The following is a 25,291-nucleotide window of genomic DNA, read 5'->3' as shown; positions in this document are numbered from 1 at the left end:
ACTCTACTTTTTTTAATTAATAATTTAGTTCTAACTTGATCAGAAATTCTATAAGTTCCCCCCATTCTTTCTTTAAATAATATTTATTTCCAAAATAAGTAATTATAATTTAAAATTAATATTTATATTTAACAAAATAAATAATGAAGGAAATATTTTTAAAATAATTTAAATTATCAGACATTTTTTCAGAAAATATTTAATACTATTTAAAAGACTAAAATAACTAATAATTTAATTTTATAATATAATTAATTAAATATATCATTACATGTAGTTTATAAGGTATATAAATATTTAAATATTTTGTATATTTTTTTAAGTACAACATGATATATATCATAATATTATATAAATAAAAATGAAAATTTAAATCTTTTAATATAATCAGAAACTCGAATAAACGATGAAACAAAATGCACTGTTTGATATTATCAATTAAATGTAAGTTACCAAAAACAAATAGTTAAACGATTACCTTATATATATATATATAATTTATCCGATCAAGTTCTCTCTCTCTCTCTCTATATATATATATATATATATATGTAAATCATGAAGGTTCCAAGTAGGGTCCATATAGTCTTTTTATTATCTAATTACTTTCTTTGTTTTATAATGTATTAATTAAGCTACCTAGGAAAAAATATAAATAATTTAAATAAAACATTAGCCAGCTAAAAACATCAATAATTAAAGCACCATAGATCATAATCCCACAAATTACAACAAACACAAATAATAACATATGAAAACATTATTACATTTTGAATATATAAATATAATTTCATTAAATTTAATTGAAATTTTATGGATCAAAAAACATTGGGGATATTTTTATAGATAAAGTCAATTTTTTGTTTTTCTAATTTACGTAAAAAAAGAAAGAAAACTGGCGCAATAAAATAACCGTCTGTGTCTTCTTAAAGCTGTGAGTTGTTAATGACATTTATTTCTATCTTCTTCTTCCTCAACCAAGCAACCAATCATCGTAATCATTCCTACCATCTTCCTAGGGTTTTCATTATCTCATACTGTGATTTACTGCATTGGATTCTTCATCATGGAAATCGTGCCAATTTCTAATCGATTCAAGCTCTATGACCAATTGGAGTTGCAGGAGTTCCATGACAAGTACGTCATCAAGTCCGTTGAATCTCCAGATCAAGGTTTCTCTATTTGTCGTCGCGATGGCAATATTGAGCTACTGAGTGGTTCGTTTCTTTGATTTACTTTTTTTTTTTTCTATCTCCCGTTTGTTTGCTGAAAATATATAGAAAAAGTTACTTTTTCTAATTAGGAAAAAAAAAAAAAAACTGTTTAGGTAGTCGTCGATCTTGCGTCGTGAAAAATTTTACACCATATAGCATCAGATCGATAGAATATTTTTGATATATCATGTTCTGTGCTATTTGCTCTGTTAAGTGCGAAATAATCATATTATACACAGTCTTTATCATTATTGGACAGTGCGAAATGATCATAAGCATAACTGTGCTATTACCTTTATCTTTTGGTAAAGCTTTAGAATTAGCAGTTCTTAACAATTAGTAGGTGCCAGCTATTCTAGTTGTTAAAGCTAGTGAAAAAAGGATATTGGAAATCCTGCTCACATCGAAACACACATATGGGGCAGTTTTTGCAAGAAAGATACTCTATATTGGTTGAGGAAACTGATCTCTGAAGATCAGTGAGAAGAAATGAGGAGCAAGAACACAGAGAGAACGAGAGAAAGAGAGAGAGAGAGAGTTGGCGTTTTGGAGAGAAAACTCTAATAAAGTTTTGACTTTTTTGTATTCTGGATGCTTCTTACAAATGAAAGGAAGGCTTATACCTTAAAAAAGAATAAGGCAGTTGTACACTTTTTAAGCATTGTATCATTTTCCTTTTAACCCTAATATATATGTACATACATGTACACATGCTTCACTTGCGTATTCACTACAGGGCTCCACTATCCACTTTTAACCCGGGGGCCTGGTAATCAGCACTTTGACATTTTCCCTCAAGATGGAGAATAGATATTCTTTGTTTTCATCTTAGGTACATGATGATTGAGAAGAATGTTTGAGAGTGTTTGGTGAAAATGTACACTATCTGTTGTCTGCTTTACTTGCTTAGTTGCAACACTCCTATTCTGAACTTTTCACGGACCAAATGCAATCCAGTTGTATATGCATTTTTCATTCATGAAACACTGGTTGACAGCTATGTCCATTGTAGCCTTATTGTCATAATGCAACGTAGACTCCCAAATCATATAATAGATATTTTATCCTAGTTCACAACAAATACTGGCTGTAGTTCTGTACTCGGCCTTTGCAAATGATCGAGAGATGGTGTGCTGCTTGTTAGATTTCCAGAAGATCAAGAAGAGTCCAGAAAAATGCAGTATCCTATAATCGACCTTCTGGTATCTTCAAACCTCCCCAATTACTGTCACTGTAAGCATTGAGTTTCAATTTAGATGAGTGTGGATAAAACAAATTACTCAAGAGCACGTTTGATATATCTTAAGACCTTGTAAGCTGCATTGAGATGTCGATCTCTATGATTCTCCATAAATTGGCTCAAAAGTTGCTCCGAGAAGGCTAGGCCTGGCATTGTGAGAGTTAAATACATAAGCCTAACAATGAGTCTCTTATATGTGGTCGAATTAGGAATGAGCTCACTTTTGCCCTTTGATAACTTGAGGTGTTGGTCTAATGGCAATCTTGAAGTTCAGACACCCAAGGTCACCGTGTCCATTAACAGATCCAAAGCATATTTGCATAGGAAAATGTGAATCCCTCTTTTCGATAAGGGAACTTAGTTGCCAAGAAAATATTTCAAGTCCCTTAGATCCTTTAGCTTGAACTTGCTGTTCATTACTGCCTTTTAAGTCATCAATTAGTTTGATATTATTTTTGGAAATAATTATATCATCAACATATACTACTAGTGCAGTAACTTCCTTCGCACAAACAGGCTGTAGTTGTCCTTTTGTTGTATAAAGCCTTGCTTAACAATGAAATCTGAAAGATCTTTAAATACCACTGTAATGATGCTTGTTTGAGTCGATATATACTTTTAAGTAGTTTGCACACTTTTGGCCTCCCTCATTTGGATATCCGGGTGACAACTCCATAAAAACTTACTCATTCAAATATTTATATAGGAAAGACATTGTTGACATCAAATTGATGTAGATGTCAATCTTTAATAGCCGTTAAGGAGAGAAGTAACTTAACTGATACAACTTTTGCCATTGGTGAGAAGGTTCCATGATAGTTCAAACCTTCCCTTTGAATAAACCCTTTGCCAACAAGCCTAACTTTGCATCTTCCAATTGTGACATCTACGTTGAATTTAACTTTATATGCCAATTTGCATTTAATAGGCTTCTTCCTAGGTGGTGGATCCATAATTCTCCATGTCTTCTTCTCTTCCAATGCATTAGCCTCATTTCTCATTGCCTTTACCCAGTCAGATTCTTTACAAGCTTCATCATATGAGCAGAACCCATTTTATGAACTCACAACCGACAAATATTTTTTATATTTATCAACAATTCCAGTATATGAGGCAGTAGAGGATATGAGAATTGCCTTACCTATTGGTGGATCCTTTTCATTAAGCTATTGCGAGTGGGGAATGGAAGTATTGATACGCTCACAAACAAAATCCCTTAAATAGGAGGGTGCCTTTCTGACTGTGGTTGGTCTTCTTGTTGGGCGACAATCATTGGTGTTGGAGTCATCCTCCACAAAAACCTCAACAGTGTCTTCTTCATCAGGTCCTTGTATCAGGAAGATGGAAGTTTGTCTTCTTCATACGTCTGGTCATTCTGTGCATCTATATCTGTTTTCTCAACTATAGATTCTTTGCTCACTTCTTCCATGGGACAAACAATCTGCATGCTCTCTAGTTGAATGTTGGCTGGACCTGGAACACTGTAACTTTCAGAGTTGTTGTTCTACATTCTACAAGGAAATATGTTCTTATAGAATATTACATTCCTCGAGATAGAGATTCTGTTTGTTTCCATGTCAAACAGCTTTTATCCTTGACACCAAAGAGATACCCTAGGAAAATGCATTTTTTTGCTGTAGGATCAAATTTGTGCTTGTTATTTATTAAGGTGGATGCAAATGCCAAGCACCTAAAAGCTCCTAGATGTGTGACTTTGGCTTGGTCTGGAACAAACAATTCAAAAAGGATTCTGTAATTAATGGTAGATAACAGTGTACTGTTCATCAGATTTACTGCTATTAAAATAAAATTACTCTAGTACTTCAGTTCAATTCCACTTTAGAATTTTAGAGCTCTAGCAATATTGAGTATCTATTGATGCTTCCTTTCTACCATTCCATTCTACTTAGGCATCTAAACACAACTTTTCTTATGGATGATTCCCTTCTCCAGGTAGAAATTTCTCATCTCTAACTCTCTCCAATTATCACTGTGAATGACCCTGATCCGTTTGGTAAATTATGTCTCAATAGGGGTGTAGAAGCTTGACAGAGTAAGGCTAGTCTCAGCCTTTGATTTCAACAAGTAAACTTGTGTATATTTATTAAAATCATCCACAAATGAAAGAAAATATTGATATCCATCATAAGAAGTTTCTTTACAAGGTCCACAAATATCATAATATATTAAATCAAAATGCTGTTTCGATTTATGTTCACTAACAGAAAATGGAAGTGTATGAAGTTTAGCTAATTGAAAAATGTGGCAAGGATTGCATTCTTTACTCTTCAAGACACGTGAGAGAAAATCTGACTTGAATTGTGAAGGATGCGCAAGACAATAATGCTAAAGATCAAATGTTTCACCTTGTTCGGGAACCGAGACTATTGTGCCAGAGAATTCTTATTGGGACTCTGTCAAAGAGCTTCTATGTTGTTCCAGCTGATACAATCCATCCTTCACTTCATCCACCCTAATTGCTGCTTCTAAGTCATAAGGTCTTGTATTACAAAAAACTGTGGTGAGAAGATGAGGCAACACTTAGTGTCCTCAACTAATCTTCTAGCAGATTTCAAATTAAAATTGAAAGATGAGACACATAAAACATTATGAAGAATCAGTTTATTAGTTATTTCGACCATTCCAACGTGAGGACATTCATTTTATCATCATTTGATAAAACAACTTCAAAGGAAGTGTCTACCGAAATGCTTGTACAAAATTGGTGTTAATATGATGTGATCCGAGGCACCAATATCAATGATCCAAGGAATAGTAAACGTCTATCTAATCTATGGAATGAGCCGTTGAGACAAAGAGACATATTAGAGAATCCAGTTAAAGTGGGTTTCTGAAAAGAAATAGTAGATGATTGTATCGTATGCATTGAGGGGTGATTTTGCTCGAGCAATGCCATGAGTTGTGCATACTACTCTTGTGTGATGATCGGTTGTTTTTTTGTACCAGTTTGTTCTTGTTTTGGGAGGGAAAAGACTTGGTTGGCACTTGAATACTTGTTTTTTTTCATGAACCTTGTGTCTCTTTGTATATACATTGAGTTTGAAACAAGTTTCTATAATATGCCTGAGTATGTTGCAGTTGGAGCATGAATGCTTGTTCGGATTGGCTTTGAAGCATCGGTCTATAGAGTGACCTGCAATTTTGCACTAAAAGCGGTAATATCTTTCACGATTTGAGGTAGGTTGTTTGCTTGTCTTGGTTGTGTTGAATATAAAAGCGGTAATATCTTTCACGATTTGAGGTAGGTTGTTTACTTGTCTTGGTTGTGTTGAATATAATATTTTATTATTTTAATTTATTATCTAATTAGTTGATATTATATAATTAGAATTCTATTAAAATAGAAATCTCATTAAATTAATATTTTAGTAGAATGTTATTTTCTAATTAGTAGATTAAGAATTTTATAAATATTTTAGGTGTAATTTCATATAGGGTGAGAAATAAAATTATTATTTTTTCTTCGAAATCAACATGATATCAAAGCTAAATAAAATTATTTTAAGGATCAATTTTAAGGTTCTTTCCAACCCTAAAATAGTACAATATGCTGGATTGGTATCCTTTTATCCAGATCTACTCTCATTACCATCCAAAACGGATTTGAACCTGCCGATGTGTTTTGTGGTGTTTACAGTAATTTTCAGCGACAGTTGAGGTGCCAATAGAAAGGTGCAACCACGCTCTGGAGGCGCCAGTAAAAAGTGCAGCTGTACTCTCTAGGCGCTGTTAAATAGTGCAGCCGCACATCTACAAACTCTGGTAAAAACAAGCAGCTGCATTCTTGAGGCGCCAGTAAAAAAGTCCAGCCGCACATCTATAGGCGACGGTGAAAAGGTGCAGCTGCATATCCGCAAGTGTCGGGAAAAGTGCAGCCGCACATCTGCAAGCACTAATAAAAAGATACAGATGCACATCCCTGTCGCCAGTAAAAGATGCAGCCGCACATCCGCAAGTGCTGATAAAAAGTTACACTTGCATATCCACATGTGTCGACAAAAAAGACCGCGTCATTCCATTTTTCTGTGCACATTTAGAGATATGTCCGGAGAAGACGAGCCTGAGTTGAGCTGCTGCCTGAGCCAAGTGAGTCCGAGCAGTTTGAACCAAGTCGCTGTGTTGTTAGACAAATCTACTTCTTTCTCCGTGCGTGAGCTGCTTTAACTAGACTTTTCTGGTCTTTTTTCTGGCTTCTCTACGTGCGACCGCCTCTGATTTTGCGGCTAGGCCTTCTTCACACACAAGCCCTTTTGACCAGCCTTTTCTGGCCTTATTTTTTGGCTCTATTTTTTGGCTCTTTTGCGAGTGTCTGCCTCTAGTTTTGTGATCCAACGCAGATCCGCTTCTTTTGTGTGCGAGCCTTTCTGACCAACTTTTTCTATTCCGTTTTCAGCTCTTCTAAGCACGTACGCCTCGGGTTTGCAACTCAGGTTGCAGATTGGGTATGTGAGATATTCATGTACCAACTTGAGGGGGGATGTTGAATATATTTATTATTTTAGTTTATTATTTAATTAGTTGATATTATGTAATTAGAATTCTATTAGAATGGAAATCTCATGTAATTAGCATTTTAGTAGAATAGTTATTTTCTAATTAATAGGTTAAAAATTTTATAAATACCCTAAATATAATAACTTAAAGGGTGAAAAATAAAATTATTATTTTTTCCCTAAAATCAACAGTTTGTTTCCTTAATGCTAAAAGTCAGGGCTCTATTGACTGAAGTATGCAATGAAATCTTTGTACGTTTTTCTTCTTGGTCTATAATTAAATACCCTTCATTCAAACTAGGAAAATATTTTATCAATATTATATGTGCTTTAATTGCTTTATATAACTCATTCAAACCCATGAGGAACTTCATTATCCAGTTCGTATGTTGATATTGGACTATTGTTTTCAACCCTCCACAAGTACAATTTGGAACTCATTCATAGTTCATTAACTCATTGAGTAAAGTTTAGTTTTGAAGAATAAACACTTACAGTGTCTTGGTTTTACATGAGGTTTGCTATGACTTGCTTCGCCTTGTAGATTCTTGGTGCATTTTGCGATGCATGTCTTAGTTCCAACTCGATTCACATTTGATATGCCGTGTCTGCATAGAACGTGTTGCACTTAATATCAACAGACAGTCACGTTCTTTATCCATATGATGACTATGTCACTGCATCGTAACCAATGTTCCATGAGTAGATCTGCTAGATCTGTTGGTTCTTTTGAGCTGCCATCCGCAGACCTTAGCTTGTTTTTGATCCGCAGTGCTCGTTTGATCGACCTTGCCCAGCTGTGGTAATTGTTTGCATCTAACAATTAGGTAACAAGTAACACACCCGAGCTTTCATTGGCACTAATATAGTACGGGCTGCTCGGATTAGAAGGATCTAGGGTGATTCCTCTCGACAAGGACGGATCTTGGTGAGAAGCCAAGTTTTTCATTTCATTTGAGTTCTCGCTCTCCGTTACAGTCTGATACCATGCAATAATATACTGTATAATGGTTGAGGAAACTGATATTTGAAGATTAATGAAGAAGGATCAAGTAGCAAACACACAGAGAGAATGAGCGATCAACTTTTTGGAGAGACAACCCTAATAGGGTTTCTACTTTTTTATATTTTGAATGCTTCTTACAAATGAAAGGGAAGGTTTTATACCTCCGAAAAAATAAGGCAATTGTACACCTTTTTTTCATTGTCATTTCCCTTTTAAGCCTAATATATATATATACATAAATGTTTACACATGCTTCACATGCATACTGACTATGGGGCTCCGCCACCTGGTTCTAACCTGTGACTCCAGGTAATCAGCAGTTTGACAGTTCTATAAAGGAAAAGGGTTTTGTTTTTTGGTAATGCACTAACCTACTAGGCGTCCTGTGAACTAAAAAAAAAAAGATTCTAGTTAAAGCAAATTTTAATTGCTGATAGTAAAGTTCAGTACCATCTTACCTTCTATTATGGTAATTATTTTTTTTTCCGGTAATTATATGTTATGTTATAAGATTTACGCAATTCATAAAAAGTAAAAAGAAATATATTTTCTTGAATTGGTTATAACAATTCAAGTCAAAATGGAGGAATTGACTAACTTTTAGAAGTTTCTATTTTAAAGTATGATCCTCATCTTCATGTTAATTCTTACAGATACTACATGTTCCGGGAGTCCATCCAGAGTCTCTACTATCTTTGGGGTGGGTGGAACAATCAGATTGCTTACAGGTATTCATTACACTATTCACACAAGCATTCTACAGTGAGCTTGAGGTCTTTTTTTCTTCTCTTGGCTTATTACTTGGATCTCATCCATTAAATTTTGAGACAGAATCAGGAGTGATGGTAGTATGGCAAGATTAACTAACTTTACCTATCTATCATGCATAATGTTATAGGGCTCATTCATTTTATTTCTACCATAGTTTCTGTCAAAAAACTCATTTTTCTTCTTTTGGTGTTATAACCAGGCTCTCAAACGATTAGACAATGTTCAAATTTGTTATTGTTTTGGCATTTTCTATGACCCATTTATGACCAAAAAGGACTAGACTTTTGCCCTTGTTAAGGATGTGTTAATTTTGGTACTGAATTATAATGTAAAAGGATTTTTAAGTGATTTGTAACGATTCCCCAAGTTGTAGACTAAAATGGTAATTATCTAAATATAATATGATTTTGGTACTGAATTATAATTTAAAAAGATTTGTAAGTGATTTGAAACGATTCCCCAAGTTGTAGACTAAAATGGTAATTAGCTGAATATAATATGATTTTTGATTTATCTATCTATCTATCTATATATCTATCTATCTAAATTCTTTATTTTATTATCATATAAGGTTTATATAGAAGTTTTCTTGTTTGGTACAGGAACATATTTACTCATAATAACATCGAGAAAAGAAGTTGGGTTTTTTCTAGGTTTCCCTATTTTCCGGGTAGTTTCTATGAAATTCCTGGCTTGCAATACAGATATGAGGTTCTCAACTTCTCAAGAAGTAAGGTTCAAGCTGTTTTACTCGCTTGAGTTTTTACTTAGGCATACTGAAGATGATCTAATTTATCATTGTGTGAAACTTGGTCACAAATTACAATATGTTCTGTGCAGAAAAGAGATGAGGCTTACTTCATGACTCTGTTGAAAACGGTGGAAAATACTCCGGGATTGTACTACTCATATGAAACAGATATAACATTGAAGTAATTCTTTTACCTTGCTGCAAGCTTGTAAAGTAGATCAATACTTAGCCTCTTCCACTTGGGCTTTTCTGTTGTCAAATTCAGATTCAGTTCCATCTTACTATAGTTAATTCTATATTCATGAGGTGCATTTTGTTGTGTAACAGCTGCCAGAGAAGATATAAATTAGCAGAAGGTTGGATGTGTAAACCAATGTGGAAGCAGGTAGATTGCCAAATCATATATGGGGATATCTCACATTAATTGTTATCTTTCCCATCTACTGCTGTTGTCTTTTTCTTGCTGCATGTTTGAATAAATTTCCTTTCTGTGTTTCAGGCTGACCCTCAATTTGTTTTTAACAGAAATCTTTTGGAGGAACTTATTGAGTGTAAGGTTAGATGTTCCTTGTGTTTGAGTAGGAAATTTTCCTTTAATTCAAATAAAAGCTTATTTTGCTTTACGAAACTATTGCTGTGGTGGCAGCTTGATGGCTTTATCATTCCTATTGTACAAGGAAATATCCTTATTATCTAATTCCAGATGCTTTTTATGCTTCTCAGTGGTTTGATCTCTATATATATATCTCTCTCACTTTGTCCATTCCTTTGCTTCTTTTTTTCTGAGGGGTGGAGGGATTTGGGGAATACTATGTGTATAGATTTGAATTCATGCCTACTTTTTATGAGTACGGTCTGGGAATTATACTGCTATACTCCAACAATTTGTTGGTTTTTCCATTTAACCAAGACTTAAGCTTTCAAGCTGCTCAGCTCAATCTAAAAAATTCACCTGCAACAATCACACTAATTTCAAGGAGGTGCACAAGACGTCTAGGTATGATGTCGTTTGGATGCTTTGTTCTTCTCTTGTGGTTATTCTTGTCATTATCTCTAGATAGTTGTATGGCATTTGATCAACATTTTTGTTCTCTGTTTTTGTGTCTTCCTCTATTCTTTCTCCAGTAGTATTTCATTTCCATAAATTAATCACCACATGATTTACTGACTCAGGAACACGCATGTGGAGGAGAGGAGCAAACCTTGAAGGGGACACTGCTAATTTTGTTGAAACTGAGCAATTGCTTGAAATTGAAAATTTCAAGTTTTCATTACTTCAGGTATATGCCAATTGACATGCCGATAGTTTTCAGATACACATCAATTTCTTTGATCTTATTGCACTAGCAAGTTATTTTGTGTTAGTATTGCTTGAAGATGAAACTTCTCATAAAACAATGTGACTTTGATCCTGTATGCATTGTGTTAGTTGACAACTTCTTTGGGACACTTGCTTCTTAACTCCCTGACCTAATATTCAGTAAAAGGCAGTAAAAGCTTGATATGTGCAGTATAATGTACCTGTACTGTATTAGCGTGCACAATCATTTTTATATATGTGCATGATTTTACAACTAAGACTTGACCTTATTTGTCTATTGATCTGATCTCTAGGTTTCTATTCATTGTGTTCCCCATGTACTTGTATCACTACACTTATTGTCATTATCCACAGTGTCAGGATATAACTTGGACTATAAGAAGGAGAGGATTATTACTTTTCCTTTATCATAAATCTTTTTGGTGTTCTGTTAGGCATTTTATATTATCAGCTTCTTTTGATCCTAAGTTTTATGCATTTTCATGTCTGCTTTTTCATCATTCTCATTCTATTGGGATTTCATGACAGTTTCTAATTCTTTATAGTAAGTCAATTTGATAGAGAAGATATAATTTCATTTCAATGCATCTTATCTATTTTGGTATCTTTGTTTCAGATTCGAGGATCAATTCCACTTCTTTGGGAGCAGATTGTTGATTTGAGCTATAAACCGCAACTTAGAATCATTAATCATGAACAAACGGTACTACTTCAACATGAAATGCCGATTTCTTTTGCAATTTGAGTTGCATTATATCATCTGTCCATTTACAACCAAGGACGTATTCCCCTTATTCCAGCCAAAAGTTGTAGAGCGCCATTTCCACAATCTTTTACAAAGATATGGAGAAACTATAGCAGTTGATCTAACAGATAAAGTAAGACTTCTTTCTCTGTTCTGCTTTCACCCTTAGCACTGTATTTTTAGGTTCCTTTTTGTATTAGTTCAATCAGTTTCACGCAGATGGAAATTCTTTATATTAAGATGTAGTTTACTGTAATATTTCCGATATTCTCATGGAATGGTGGCTTCATAGTTTTCCACCTGCTCATAGTCACATATTTGGTTGGTGATTTTGTCTTTTACATACAAAAATTTGACAGTTCAATCAGGTTCTAAATACTTTACATACTTTTTTTAAGAGGAAATACAAATATTTTATAAAATTGTCTATCTACCAAGTGTAGCAAGGAGATGAAGGTCTGTTAAGTATGGCATTTGCTGCGGAAACACAGAAGCTTCCAAATGTGAGGTGACATTTTTACTATTTTATTCATGAATCTACTGAGTTTCATTTGTCGATGTGTTACTAATTTTGCTTATCTATACCCATAGCTTATCTGCTTTGTTTTTCATCATGGATTTTTAACCAGTCCATGGCGATACATTGTACACAATTGAAGCAGATACCTATTCCTTTTTTGGCTTCCATGTTCTCCTTCTTGTTTTGCTATATAAAGATGGTTACTATTTGTATGGTGGGTGTGATAGTTCCTTCTTTGTTAGTAGACTTTTTGTGTGGTGTAGTCTATTTTTCTCTTCTAATCCAATGTATTTATTAGTTGTTTTCAGAATAAAATGATTAAACAGAAACTTGATCAGAAAGTTTATTCTTCCTATACTCAAAGATTCTCCTGATGAACCCTTATATTAAAGTAGGTCATAAAGGCAAAAAAATCTAAGAAGTATTGTTTTATTTCTCTCCTAAATCTGTCTATAAGTACATCCATAGCTTGATCCCAGACTAGAGACCATAACATTTTGGTATTAAAGCAAGTAGTTATGGCAGATTCTGGGTGTTTCCATCATTTGGTGCTTTCCTGAAATTGTATCAGGCAAGTAGGACAAAGGATAGAGTTAAAAAGGAGGAACATAGTATTGTCTTTGAGGCAAAACTGTAGGGAATTGCTTACAAATTGGAAGAATTGTCAAGAGACATTTAGGTGACACAAGGAGAAAGAAATGATGTGACCAAAAGGAGTGTGGATAGACTCAATAGAGGCAGACCTGATAGAAGAAGTGGAGGTAACGCAACAACAGCAGATGGAGTAGGTACTAACAAAGAATTCCAGGCTAGACTTTCCTCTACAATGGAACCCACATACCCTTCGATGGTTAAATTGTTGTGAGTGCTTCCTCTGTCACCACAGAACACCTGCCAAGAAGAAAGTTGGCTTGGCCTTGTTCTATCTAGAGCAAGACACTCAACTGTGGTTCATTAAACATGAAAGATACCAAGCTGATCTGTCAAATAACTTTTTCAAATAGCAAAGCAGCAGAACCACTGAGCTGTGACTCAGTGGTCATCTCCTGCCCTTTTACTAAGAGGTTGAGTATTCAAGCTTTATGAAGCACCCCTTTGGAGCCACATTTTTTTTAAAAAAGCAAACAAGCAGTCATTTAATCTACCTTTGCAAGTTAAGCAATTATCTAAGTTACATCAGAATGGTTTGGTGGAGGAGTATTAGAGAAGGTTTGAATAGGCAGTAGCTAGCTGGTTGGGAAGTACTCTTTCATTTGAGTATGACATGCATATCTTTTTACTGGGCTCTAGAAATATAATCTATTGACCTCACAACAGCCATGAGCCTTGTTAGGTGTATGAACAGGGTGGAGAGAATTAGTGCTCTGTTGCTTTTACTTTCGTGAAGAGAATTGCAAATGATTTTCGTTGTCACTGTTTGTGTCAACATTTGCTAAATGTTTAAGCATGGCAGACATGGAGGAGAGGGATTTAAAACAAATTCTGGTGAACTATATGTTTTGGGTCACTAATGCAAGAAATCATTATGGTCGGAGGTTTGAGGAACGAGGCTTTGATCTAAAAGAGCCTCCAACAAGATCCAGTTGCATCAGAATTCTTTCTTCATGTCATAATTGGGGACCCTCTTATTAGATTATACAAGTTACTGGGTCAGTGGAGGGGAAGTCCTTGGTGTTGATTGATTATCAAAGCACTTATAGTTTGTGGATGCGGTGGTGGTGACACAATTTCATGTGCCTAGTTAATGTTATCGAAACCTAATGATAAGAGTCCTAACAGGAAAAGAATTGGCAGCCCAAATGTGTGTTATAATTTCCAATTGCTTTTAAGAAATCATATTTTCTTTGGATTTCTTTTTTAATCTTGCTGCTAGATGGTTCTGAACTAGTGTTTGGGAGTCAATTGGCTTGGGTTTCTTGGTCCAATTAAAAGGCATATTGAAGATTTTTAGAAAAAATAAACCTTTAATTTTTTTATTCCTGTTTTGTTTACATTTAGAAGATATATATAGACTAATTATCCTTATTCTATTTGAACTATAATTATGTTATTAGAACTCTAAATAATATAGTATTCTATTTAACATAAAATCCTTATCAACACTCCCTCTCAAGTTGGCGCAAAAATATCACACAGGCCCAACTTGCAAAACAGGTTCTGAAGATATTTGTTGCATAGTCCTTTAGTGAAAATGTCAACTATTTAGTCGCCAGAAGATACATGATATAAGCATAAAGAGCCACTAACCTCCTCTTTTATGAAGTATCGATCAATTTTAATGTGTTTTGTCCTATTATGTTGAAATGGATTATGAGTAATATTAATTGTTGTTTTATTGTCAGAAAGTAGGGATAGTTTCTCATTTTTAAGCAGTTTTAACTCCCTCATTAGTTTTTGCAATCATAGTACTTCACATACTTCTTGAGCCATTGCTCTATATTCTGCCTCAGCACTGGAGCGAGCAACCACACTTTGTTTCTTACTTTTCCATGTGACTAAGTTGCCTCCTACAAGTATGCAGTAACCTGTAGTTGATCTTCTATCATCTAGGGAACTAGCCCAATCGGCATCTGTAAATACTTCTATTTTAAGATGATCATGTTTAGAAAAAAACAGACTTTTTCTTGGTGTAGACTTCAAGTATCGTAATATGCGGAAGACAGCATGTAAATGAGTCCCACGAGGATCATACATGTACTGGCTCACAAGACTAACTACATATGCTATATTGGGTCTGGTATGTGCGAGATAAATAAGTTTTCCAACTAGTCTCTACTATTTTCCCAAGTCAACTGATGTACCACTACCTGCTTGCAATTTGTGGTTGCTCTTAATAAGTGATTCTGCCGGCTTGCAACCCATCATACCAGTCTCTTCTAGTAAGTTTAGGATATACTTTCTTTGCGAAATAAAGATACCTTTATTGGATCTGGCAACTTCAATCCCCAAGAAGTATTGCAATGTTTCTAACTTTTTTATTTCAAACTTTTGAGTAAGTTTCCTTCAAACGAGTCATCTCCTTTGTATCATCTTCAGTCACCACAATATCATCCACATAAACAATGAGAATAGTGACTTTGCCCTCACGATGTTTAATAAACAATGTGTGATCTGAATTGCTTTGTTGATATCTAAAAGAGATCATAACTGTTCTAAATTGTTCAAACCATGCTCTTGAAGACTGCTTCAGTCCATATAAAGCCTTTTTTAATTGATAAACTTTTCCTTGTATACTCTCATCTTCAAATTCAGTTAGAATTTTCATGTACACCTCTTCCTCCATAGAGGAATGCATTTTTTACATTAAACTGCTGTAAATCCCAATCAAAATTAGCTACGCAAGACAAAAGTATGCTAATTGTGTTCATCTTCGCAACAAGTGCAAATGTCTCCTGATAGTCAATCCCATAGGTCTGAGTAAATCATTTAGCCACCAATCTAGCTTTGTACATTTCGATCGATCGTTCTGCTTTGTGTTTTACAGTGAATATCCATTTGCAACCAACTATCTTCTTTTCTTGTGGAGGTGAAACAAGTTTTTATGTTTCATTTTTTGTCAATACTCTCATTTCTTCAATCAAGGTTTTCCTCCACTTCGGATCTCCTAGAGCTTCTCTCCAATCCTATCGAATAGACACAAAGGAAACAGACAAGACAAAAACTCTATAGGAGGGAGATAGAGAGTTATAGAAAATAAAATTAGATATAGAGTACTTAGTGCAAGTTCTCGTTCACTTTCTAATAGCAATAGGTTTATCTGATAAATCATAAGAGAAATATAACTCACCAGTATCTTCTGAAATCAAAAAAAATTCTTGACTTAGGACATACTGCATAATGACTTTTTCAGACTTCTCTCTCCTTGAATACCTTTTTAAGTCTGATTTATTTAGATATTCAACATTATTTTCTTGATTAAGACTTTCTGTAATAGAATTCTTCATCTGAATATGATTCTCAATCATTACCTAATTAGGTATCACTTCTTCATTCTTACTCTCCCCCTGAAAAGGTGTTGGGTTTGAATTGAAGTAAGGTTTATTCTTCTTAAAGGTAACATCCATAGTTACGAAGTATTTTTTAGATGGTGGATAATAACACTTATAGTCTTTTTGGGTAGAAGACGATCCAACAAATACACTTAAGAGCTTTAGGTTCTAGTTTACTCACATTCTAGCATGAATAAAGCACACATATCCACTTTTCAGGAAACAATGTAGGAATTTTTTCCTTATAAAACCTCCTTAGGACTTTTAAAATTCAGGATCTGCAAAGACATTCTATTGATAAGATAAACAGTTGAGAGAACTGCATCTTCCCAGTAACTCTTTGATAGATTCATGCTGAACATTAGTGACCGAGTTACCTCTAGTATGTGTCTGTTTTTTCTTTTAGCAACCCTATTTTGTTCACTGTTGTAAGCACAACTTATTTGATGAATTATCTCATTTGACTCCAAGTAGGCACGAAACCCACTATGCATATATTATGTACTACTATCAGTTCGCAGAATTTTAACTTTAGCACTAAACTGTGTGCATATCATTTTGTGGAAAGATTGAAAATATGAAAATACATCACTTTTTGCTTTTAACAGATAAATTCATGTTAATTTAATACAATAGTCAATAAAAGTAACAAAGCATTTATGATCAGAAAGAGAGGTATTCTGAGTAGGTCCCCATACATCAGAGTGAATAGTCTTAAAAAGATCAATACTTGTATTATTACTTAAATAATAAGAGCTCGTTTTATGTTTAGTAAGTTCGCATGCATCACAAAATAAAAACTAAATAGAAGTTCTTTTAAATAATTTAGGATATAATTTTTTTAAAACAAAAAAGGATGTCCCAATCGTCGGTGCCATTGTAGTATCTCCATATTGACTTCTTTATTCCCAATGGTTGTTTGATTTTCAATTAAGTTCAGATGTCTATTCAAGACATATAAGCCATCTTGCAGTCTACCAGTGCCAATTCTCTTTCTAGTTTGAAGATCCTGAAAGATGCAATAATAAGAAAAAAATTCAATTTTACAGTTGAGATCTCTAGTTATGCCACTAATAGATAAAAGATTATCAGAAAAAATAGCCGCATGTAAAACTGAAAACAGTGTAATAGTAGGAGTACAATTAATGGAATCTGTTCCTGACACGAGGGTATATGACCCATCTGGTATACGGACATTATCCCCTTCAGTAAAAGAAGAATAGGTTAAGAATTCTTTAGAAGAGTTTGTCATGTGTCTGTTTGCTTCAGAGTTTATGATCCAATTATCAGAAGTGGAAATAGAATGAACAATACTTAATTTTACCATATTTGATGTGACAACAGTTGATGGAGAGTTAAGTTGACTCAGAAGGCACTTCAGATTTTGAATTTTTTTTGTGGAAAATGCTCAAATAGATGGTGAACCAGGTGTTTCCCTATCTTCAACAAAATTTACTTGAGCTCTTGTGGTTCTACCTCTTATTCCTCCCCAACCTCTAATTGGTTTTTCATACAACTTCCAACAAGTTTCTCTAATGTCTTGGCCTGCCACAATAGTCACATTTACATATATCTTTGGATTGAATAGACTGAGCAACTAATTCAGCTTTCTCAACTGGTGCAATGTGAAGCATGGGATTTTTTCTACTCTCTTCTTGCTGAACATAAGCATAAGCTTGTTCTAATGAAGGAAAAGGATCCTTACCAAGCACTTGGACCCGTATTTGATCATATTCGGTGTTCAAACCAGTTAAAAAATTATAAATTCGCTCTTTTTCTATTAATTTCTGAAATTTGACTGCATCTGCAGGACACTCTGCTTAAAAATCTTGATAGTAATCTAACTCGTATAATCCATTTAGTTCAGAAAAATATTGAGAAATAGTCATCTTTTCTTGATTTGTGCTATGAACTTTATTCCAGAATTCATAAATCTAGACGTCATTACCCATCTGTGAATACGTAAGAGATGCTGCATTTCATATTTTTTCGAGAGTGTTAAGCAACAGATATGTTCTGACAATATAGGGTTGCATGGAATTTATGAGTCATAACATTACCAATGAGCTATTGGAGTCCCATCTATTATATTCTAAACTACTAACATTTGGTTTCTTCATCTCACCAATAATGTAACCCTACAATCCTTTAAATTTGATGAACAATAAATAAGATCTCAACCAAGTAAGATAATTAGTTCCATCAAGTTTTACGGGACTGATTTGTAATGAAGGATTATCAAAGCTAGTAACGCTCACTTTTTTGCTTCTATCATTTTAGAATGCTAAAAATAAGAAGAACAAATACCTAGTAATGAAAGATGGACCTCATATCTGCACCAAGGAGCCAAAAAAACTGAACTAGATCTGGTTCGGTTCTAAACGGTTCGGGTTTAGTTCTAAAACAGATTAGACTCAGCTCTAGAATGGCTCAGACTCAGCTCTAAAACGGCTCAAAGTTGGCTTGGTTCGTTTTCTCCGGACAGATCTCTGAATGTGTGTAGAAAAAGGTAATAGTGTGGCTTTTTTTACCTGCATTTATTGATGTATGACTATAATTTTTTACTAGCATTTCTGGATGTACGGCTTAAATTTTTACCAGCGTCTCTAGATGTGTGGCTGCACCTTTTTACTGGCGCTTGAGAATGTGTGACTACAACTTTTTACCAGCACTTATGGTTGTGCGGTTGTATATTATTACTAGCGCTTTCGGAGGTGCGGCTGCATTTTTTACCGATGCCTGCGAATGTACGGCTGCACTTTTACTGATGCCTGCAAATGTGTTTTTTACCGACGCTCTGATACCATGAAAATTTTTAGAGAAAATAAATTTTTAATTTTTTTATTTCTTATTTTGTTTACATTTAGAAAATATATATAGATTAGTTATTTTTATTTTATTTGAACTTTAATTATAAAATATAATTATATTATTAGAACTCTAAATAATATAGTATTTTATTTAATATAAAATCTTTATCAACACATATGAATAGACTTAAAGAGAATTTGGAACTCTTAATAGATTCCACCCGCTAAAGAAAAGCAAAACTTTTGGTTGATGTTGATTCGAATTCCAAGATGTTGCGTGATGAGGTGTATAACCAGAAATTTTTTTGAGGGGAAATATTAAACAACATAGTAATTCAAAAAAGAGGGTTGGTGGTGCGTTGGTGAGGTCCCAGTAGTAAGGTAAATTTTAAATATTTTTTCTATTAACAATTATATAAACATTATATTATTTTTATTTATGAAGAAGAAATGAACCCGTAAGAAATATTACAACATTTATTTTTCCTGTTTATCTTCATGATGATTTCTTATTTTATTTTTTCACATGTACAATACATTTGTATATCACATACATTAGTTATATACGAATCTTTTATTATTTTAATTGAAAAGTTCAACATGTCAGTTGTTAAAATTCAGATTTTTCTCTAAATCCCTAACATATAAAGTGCTTATTAGTTGCAAGTTTTGGTAACTCGAAGAAAAATTGATGGGTTGCCAATGATATATGGGTGCATAATATGTACTTCTGGAAGAAACTTAGTCCTTGAGTGCCGTTTGACGTGACAACTACTTGCTCCGCTTGAATGTTAATATCTTGCATGTTACAACTATGTTCCTAATTTTTCTTTCCCGTTTTTTTTCCCATGGAAATGATATGTTTGTAAGAGAATGGCCGTATTCTTAGCTAAACTGTTTTGTACTCATTGCAGATATGTACCTTTTGATTTTCATCATGTTTGCGGCAACTCAAACTTTGATAAGTTACAAATTCTTTATGATCAAATCTCAGAGGAATTTGCAAAGCAGGGGTAATTAGCAAGATCATTATTGTATAACTCTTGTTGAATAATTATGCTATGATCTAGGGACATTAGCTATCCATAATACTGTTTTTTAATCATTTTTGTTTCAGCTTAGCAGATACTTTCTCGTAGACGAAGAAAGAAACATTCTAGAGGAACAGAGAGGGATTATTAGATGTAACTGCATCGACTCTCTTGATCGTACAAATGTTACGCAGGTATGTAGAAAAGGGGTTGTTTTGATTGTTCCAAGACCTGTATGTATCACTTGTCTTATGACAAAGTATTCATGTAGCCTGATATATATTTTGAATTTAAGGTGTCAAATACTGTAATTCATATATCTTATTATAGGTCACTTGGTTTTCTTTTTCCATTTCTCCCTTGATGGGAACAGAGTTACCTGGCTCAGAAATCTCTGAATGCACAACTGCAAAGAGTTGGGGTGCTGACTTCTATTGAGTGCATTTCAAATTTTGTCGAAGATTATAGCAAGTTCAGAACATGTACTTAAATTTTCACATTTCTCTCTGACCACCTCTCTAAATCAAATCTTACCTGTTTTGTCTTTTACTTTATTTTGAACTTTTCTCTTACTCATGCTAGTGTGGGCTGAACAAGGGGATGAAATAAGCCTTCAGTACGCTGGGACCCATGCCCTAAAAGGGGATCTTGTCAGGTAACGAAGTTTGAAATATACGGTCTTCAATAATTTTTTCCCCTGGATCCCATTTGGTGATGCATTTAGATGCCCAATGTTGCAGATACGGAAAACAGACAATAGGTGGACTAATCAAAGATGGAATGAGTGCCGTCTCAAGATATTATTTGAATAATTTCCATGATGGAGTTCGACAGGCAGGCTGCTTCTTCTCTTTCAGCTATTAAAATGTTATTTTGTCAAATATGTCAAAATTGGCTGCTCAATACACAGCTGAAATTTGTGACAATAAATTAAACATCTTTTCAGGATGCGTTAGACCTTATTAGTGGCCGCTACACTGTCAACAGAAATAATTCTCCATTCCAGCTTAATGGATTTGAATCATTTGCTGTATGTATTCTAGATTATGTTTTGCTACTTACTATTACTGTTATCTGTTTCGTTGCCTTCCACTATCGGTCACCAAAAGGGGGATATACTTAAGGTAGGAAAAAGAACTATTTTTGACATCTTAATGGAGTCAGCTATCCTTTACTAGTTGACATTGATTTGGATGACTTTTTCATCATCGAATAGGTGTTTGCTTTTGCGTTTAAGAAGAAAACGGGAGGGGAAATGGGGTGTGGCATAGCTTACTTTTGGCTTATCTGGTTTCTTCTTATAGCAGTTTGACACTGTTTGCGGTCAAACTTCCTAGAATTGTGTTTTCTGGAATGTTTTTTAGTTTCCAATGGTTATATAGATGTTAGTTGCTTGTGATAGTTAAAAAAATCTTTTATAGTTTGTATTAGGTCTTCTAGATATGTTTCATATACAAGCAAGGGATCATTTCTTTTCTGGTTCATTTTCTACTGTCATGGACAGCTTCGAGGTATTTTTGTATTTCAAGTGTTGGATCTGCGTAAATTCATATAAAATTTTCCACAAATTTTCTCCTCTCTTTGTAGTCCAAAACCAACATTATCAAATACCGAAAATAGTTGAAGTCCGGGTCAATTTTTCAGACGACTGTTCAATGGAATTTTTTACTACAACCCCTAGTAACATGCTATACGGGTTTTCTGAAATGTTGCAGTATCTCCCAGTAGCATCAGCTTTGCTGATCGGAGGTTTGACATTGACATCCGTCACACTTCAGCAAGGTGATGTTGTCTTTTAAATTTTGGTATCAGAAATTATTGTTCCCGTTTTCAGTTCAATTCGGCCAAGGAGTATGAAGTTTATATTTCTTTTGATTCTGTTATCTCGTATTTTTCTACAGCGGGACGAAATGCTCATCAATATCTATCTTCTGTGCTTTGGGCTGGAATGACTGCTGGAGTGATGGCAGTGGTCAAAGCTAATGGAAGACAGTTCTGCTCTAGGCCTCGCCTCTGCAGGCTTCTCTAAGTTTGTCTGATCTAAACCCGGGATCAGAAATTGTATGGCATATATTATCTCAATATTGTTTGAAAGTTGTTTTTTCATAATAAGAAGCAATCTTGTCTTCATTGGTTTCTTTACAAGGGGACTAATTACAAGCAGCTTCTCCTCTGAGTGTATACCCATATAGGCGGTCTGTATTTTGCGTGAAGGAGCAGCAACTAGTTGAGCGTGGGCCTTGTACCACCGACTGCTGCATAAAGGATGCTGACAGCATTGCTTGGCAGTTCTATTTTTGGACTCAAAACTGTTCAAAATTACATTTCCCAAGGACCCTTCAACTTGGGATTGCTGCTGCACCAGTCGATTATCTACTAAATATTTACTCGGTGCCATGTAAATGCAAATAACGGCTGCATCTAAGAGCTGAGCACTGTAAGAATAAATCGCGGAGACACCATAGGACCGTCTTGTGCTTGCCAAAAGTCCCGGATCAAGTTGATTCTGCCTTACGACAATGAATCTAACATCCAGAGACAGACATTGGAACTAGATACGTACCTAACCTATCTAACCTCATTTAGTTTTTTATCCATTGTTCTGTAACAAAAGACCCACATGTTAAAGTTCGAACATATCTGTATATTAGATGGATGTAATAACTATTCAACTAAAATATGATTCTCATATCTAATCTCATATATTGGTTTTGGTCCAACCAATCAGGCACTTGAGGAATACAAAATGTTGATGCCCTTTAGGTTGAATGTAATTTAAAATAACTTTTTATGGTCATATTTTGCCGCTAGCAAAAACTAGTAGCTAGTGTTAATATCAAGTTGAGTCAAAGCTGTTGCCACTTAGCTATATTAGTGGAGTTTGAGCGGGATGCTGACCGACCTGCACCACCATGGACATCATAGAACCCGAAAACAAGAAAGCAATTCTTAATATTTGGTTGTTTGTTCATATCTATAGCTCTCTTTTCATCAACTCTGGGAGCAATATCAGGTGGAATATTCACCTTTGGAGGTTCAGAAGCAACAATAGTGCGAATTCTTTAGTTGGGTTATTTCCATGTAAGGTAGTGAGATGACTTGGCTTCTTATAGGTTAGCCAGCTGCCAACTTGGAAATATGTCACTCAACTAGCAATTACAAGTGGAGGTCTGGTTAGACAAAGCCTTATACCGAGTGGAACAAAACGTCCACCCGTTTACTTCTCATCCACGATTCTTATTTCAATATCCTGCTTGGATATTCATTAAAATTCACCGATTCACTATCTTCAACCTTAGCTTCCCCGTCTCTCTCTCTCTCTCTCTCTCTCTCTCTGTGACTAATTAAGGTTGGTGGTGTCTAGCAGCACCTACCTTCTGATAATAGGAATTGTTAAACCCAGACACGCATGTCTACTCCACTCTCTTTGTGATCACGCTATCTTCTCTCCAAACATATCAGGCTTTCTTTGGAAGGATATGGAGAATACTTTCCTGTCAAGCAATTAAAACCCACTTGTCCTCAGAACTATCCCACTCGGTGGCTTGTATCCACAACCACCTTTCAGAAGCATTTTCTCTGTCTTCTTCTTTTTTTCTCCCTCCTCCGACACCAATCCATGGGCTGAGTTAAGGCTGAACCAGCAGAGCAGCTTGTGAGAGATTGGTACCTTCCAGACGTATCTATCTGTACATTTGTCATTTGCTTCTCTTTCAAGGCATCAGCCTCTTATGCTCTTACTTGCTCTATACCCTTTCCGTCCATGACTCATTGCACATCAGCATCAACAAGAGGAACACCCACCTCATTCGATATATTTTTCGAAGGTTGGCTTGTGCGCCAGGAGCATTACCTGGACGAACTCCTCTCCGCCCAGCAGCATTTGGGCGAGTCGAGGGAGGAGTATCTAGAAGACCTCATCTCCCGAGTCCTCTCTCACTACCAACAATACTACGAAGAAAAATCCCGCATGTCTCAAATCAACATTTTCCTCGTCTTCTCTCCTCCCTGGTTTACTTCCTTGGAGAGAGCTTTCCTCTGGGTTGCTGGCTTCAAACCCGCACTAGTATTCAAGCTAGTCTCAGTCTTTGTTACTGACTTGTCTGAAGATCAGAAGCAGCGAATGAGTAGACTAATTGAGGGGACAAAGGTGGAGGAGAGGGCGCTGGATGACAAGCTGGCAAAGATTCAGGAGAGTGTGGCTGCACCAGCCTTGCTGGAGAAGGCAAGAGAACGTGGAAGGCGACTGGGAACTGAGGAGACCATGAGAGAAGAGGAAGAAGCAGCATTCAATACACTAAGATCGTCAATGGAGTCGGTGGTAAGAAGTGCAGACTTATTGAGGACTGAAACTATATTGAACGTGGTGGCGATATTAATCCCGGCGCAAAGAGTGAAGTTGTTGGCGGCGGCAATGCAGCTTCATATAAAGGTTAGGACGCGAGGTTTGCAGATTGATGCAGAGAAGCATGAGTAAAATCCATGGTGATGGACATGGCTTATTAGAATTTAGGAGTAGTAGGATAGAGTAGTTGTTAGTTGTGGGAAGATTTAAAATTTTGAAGAATTAGTAACGGTTCTTTGTTTTTTGTTTTTTTTCTTTTCTCTTTTTTCTCCATGGATGAGGATCGGCGCCAGTGGAGAAATACTTTGACAAATCATGTTTCCTATTTGATTTGCATTGCTTTTTTGTCGGTTTAGTTTTTTGGTTTGATGATTTTAGTTACTTGACTGTTTGGTAACGGTTAGGCTTGTGATTAAAAAGATATTTGAAATTTTATATTCATTATGTTTATATATATATATATACATATTGTAATATGAAAGTACTATACTCCTTAAAAATTTATATGTTGATACGTATTCATGAACCGCAGTCCGTACTGATAGATATTTAATACATTTGGGAGATGAGTTTTGTTTGATTCTCTTCATTTATCAAAACTTACAATCCGAAAGGAAACCATTCATATCACTTCTTAATAGTGTTTTTATTAGTGTTAAATTTTTATATTTTTTACTAGATTGTTACACTTTTTACGTATTGAACGTTTACTAATTATTAAACTTTTCCAAAAAATATAAATTCTATGGTAATCAATGGAAGTGACAAAAATTTTATGTTGATTTTTTTTTTGTTAAACTGAACCGCCAATTTGATATTAGTTTCTAGGTAACAAGCCTAATCAGTTCTGGCTCTATTAAAAATGTGGGCATCTGCACATTTTCAGCTTCTAGATTAAGATATTAAAAATTTAACCTTTAAATATACTCAATATAACTAATTAATAGATTATATCTTAATATGCATATGACCAAATAGAGGTACAATGCTGAGGCATGTAAATTTTCCGCAAGCAACCTTTAAACACAGGAAAT

At 34.8% G+C, this 25,291-nt stretch overlaps 1 protein-coding gene and 1 pseudogene across 8 annotated transcripts; both read left to right on the top strand.

Moving 5' to 3' along the window:
* The first annotated feature begins 874 nt into the window (after window positions 1–874).
* On the top strand, window positions 875–22,632 carry SAC8 (SAC domain-containing protein 8). 8 transcript variants are annotated; one of them, XM_088208847.1, is made up of 21 exons: window positions 875–994; window positions 1,124–1,217; window positions 5,554–5,630; window positions 8,628–8,702; window positions 9,348–9,480; window positions 9,586–9,677; window positions 9,824–9,881; window positions 9,996–10,176; window positions 10,413–10,493; window positions 10,670–10,776; window positions 11,434–11,520; window positions 11,618–11,695; window positions 12,006–12,070; window positions 19,796–19,894; window positions 20,007–20,106; window positions 20,286–20,394; window positions 20,495–20,567; window positions 20,653–20,746; window positions 20,859–20,942; window positions 21,628–21,694; window positions 21,814–22,632. In XM_088208847.1, exons 4-21 carry the CDS (start codon window positions 8,635–8,637, stop codon window positions 21,939–21,941), a joined length of 1,704 nt encoding a protein of 567 aa, XP_088064973.1. In that variant the 5' UTR covers window positions 875–994; window positions 1,124–1,217; window positions 5,554–5,630; window positions 8,628–8,634; the 3' UTR covers window positions 21,942–22,632. The 8 variants fall into 8 exon arrangements, with proteins under 8 accessions (XP_088064973.1, XP_088064972.1, XP_088064970.1 ...); XM_088208846.1 differs by having other exon boundaries at window positions 5,554–5,652; XM_088208844.1 differs by lacking the exon at window positions 5,554–5,630.
* Window positions 22,633–22,781: 149 nt separating this feature from the next.
* LOC110820936 (protein RESPONSE TO ABA AND SALT 1 pseudogene) lies at window positions 22,782–24,738 on the top strand (annotated as a pseudogene).
* The last annotated feature ends 553 nt before the right edge of the window (window positions 24,739–25,291 follow it).

Source organism: Carica papaya, chromosome 8, assembly GCF_054855325.1.
Source record: "Carica papaya isolate Zhongbai chromosome 8, ASM5485532v1, whole genome shotgun sequence".
Lineage (NCBI taxonomy): Eukaryota > Viridiplantae > Streptophyta > Magnoliopsida > Brassicales > Caricaceae > Carica > Carica papaya.
The sequence above is the reverse complement of the archived record's forward strand: the minus strand, read 5'-3'. Positions and strand labels throughout refer to the sequence as shown.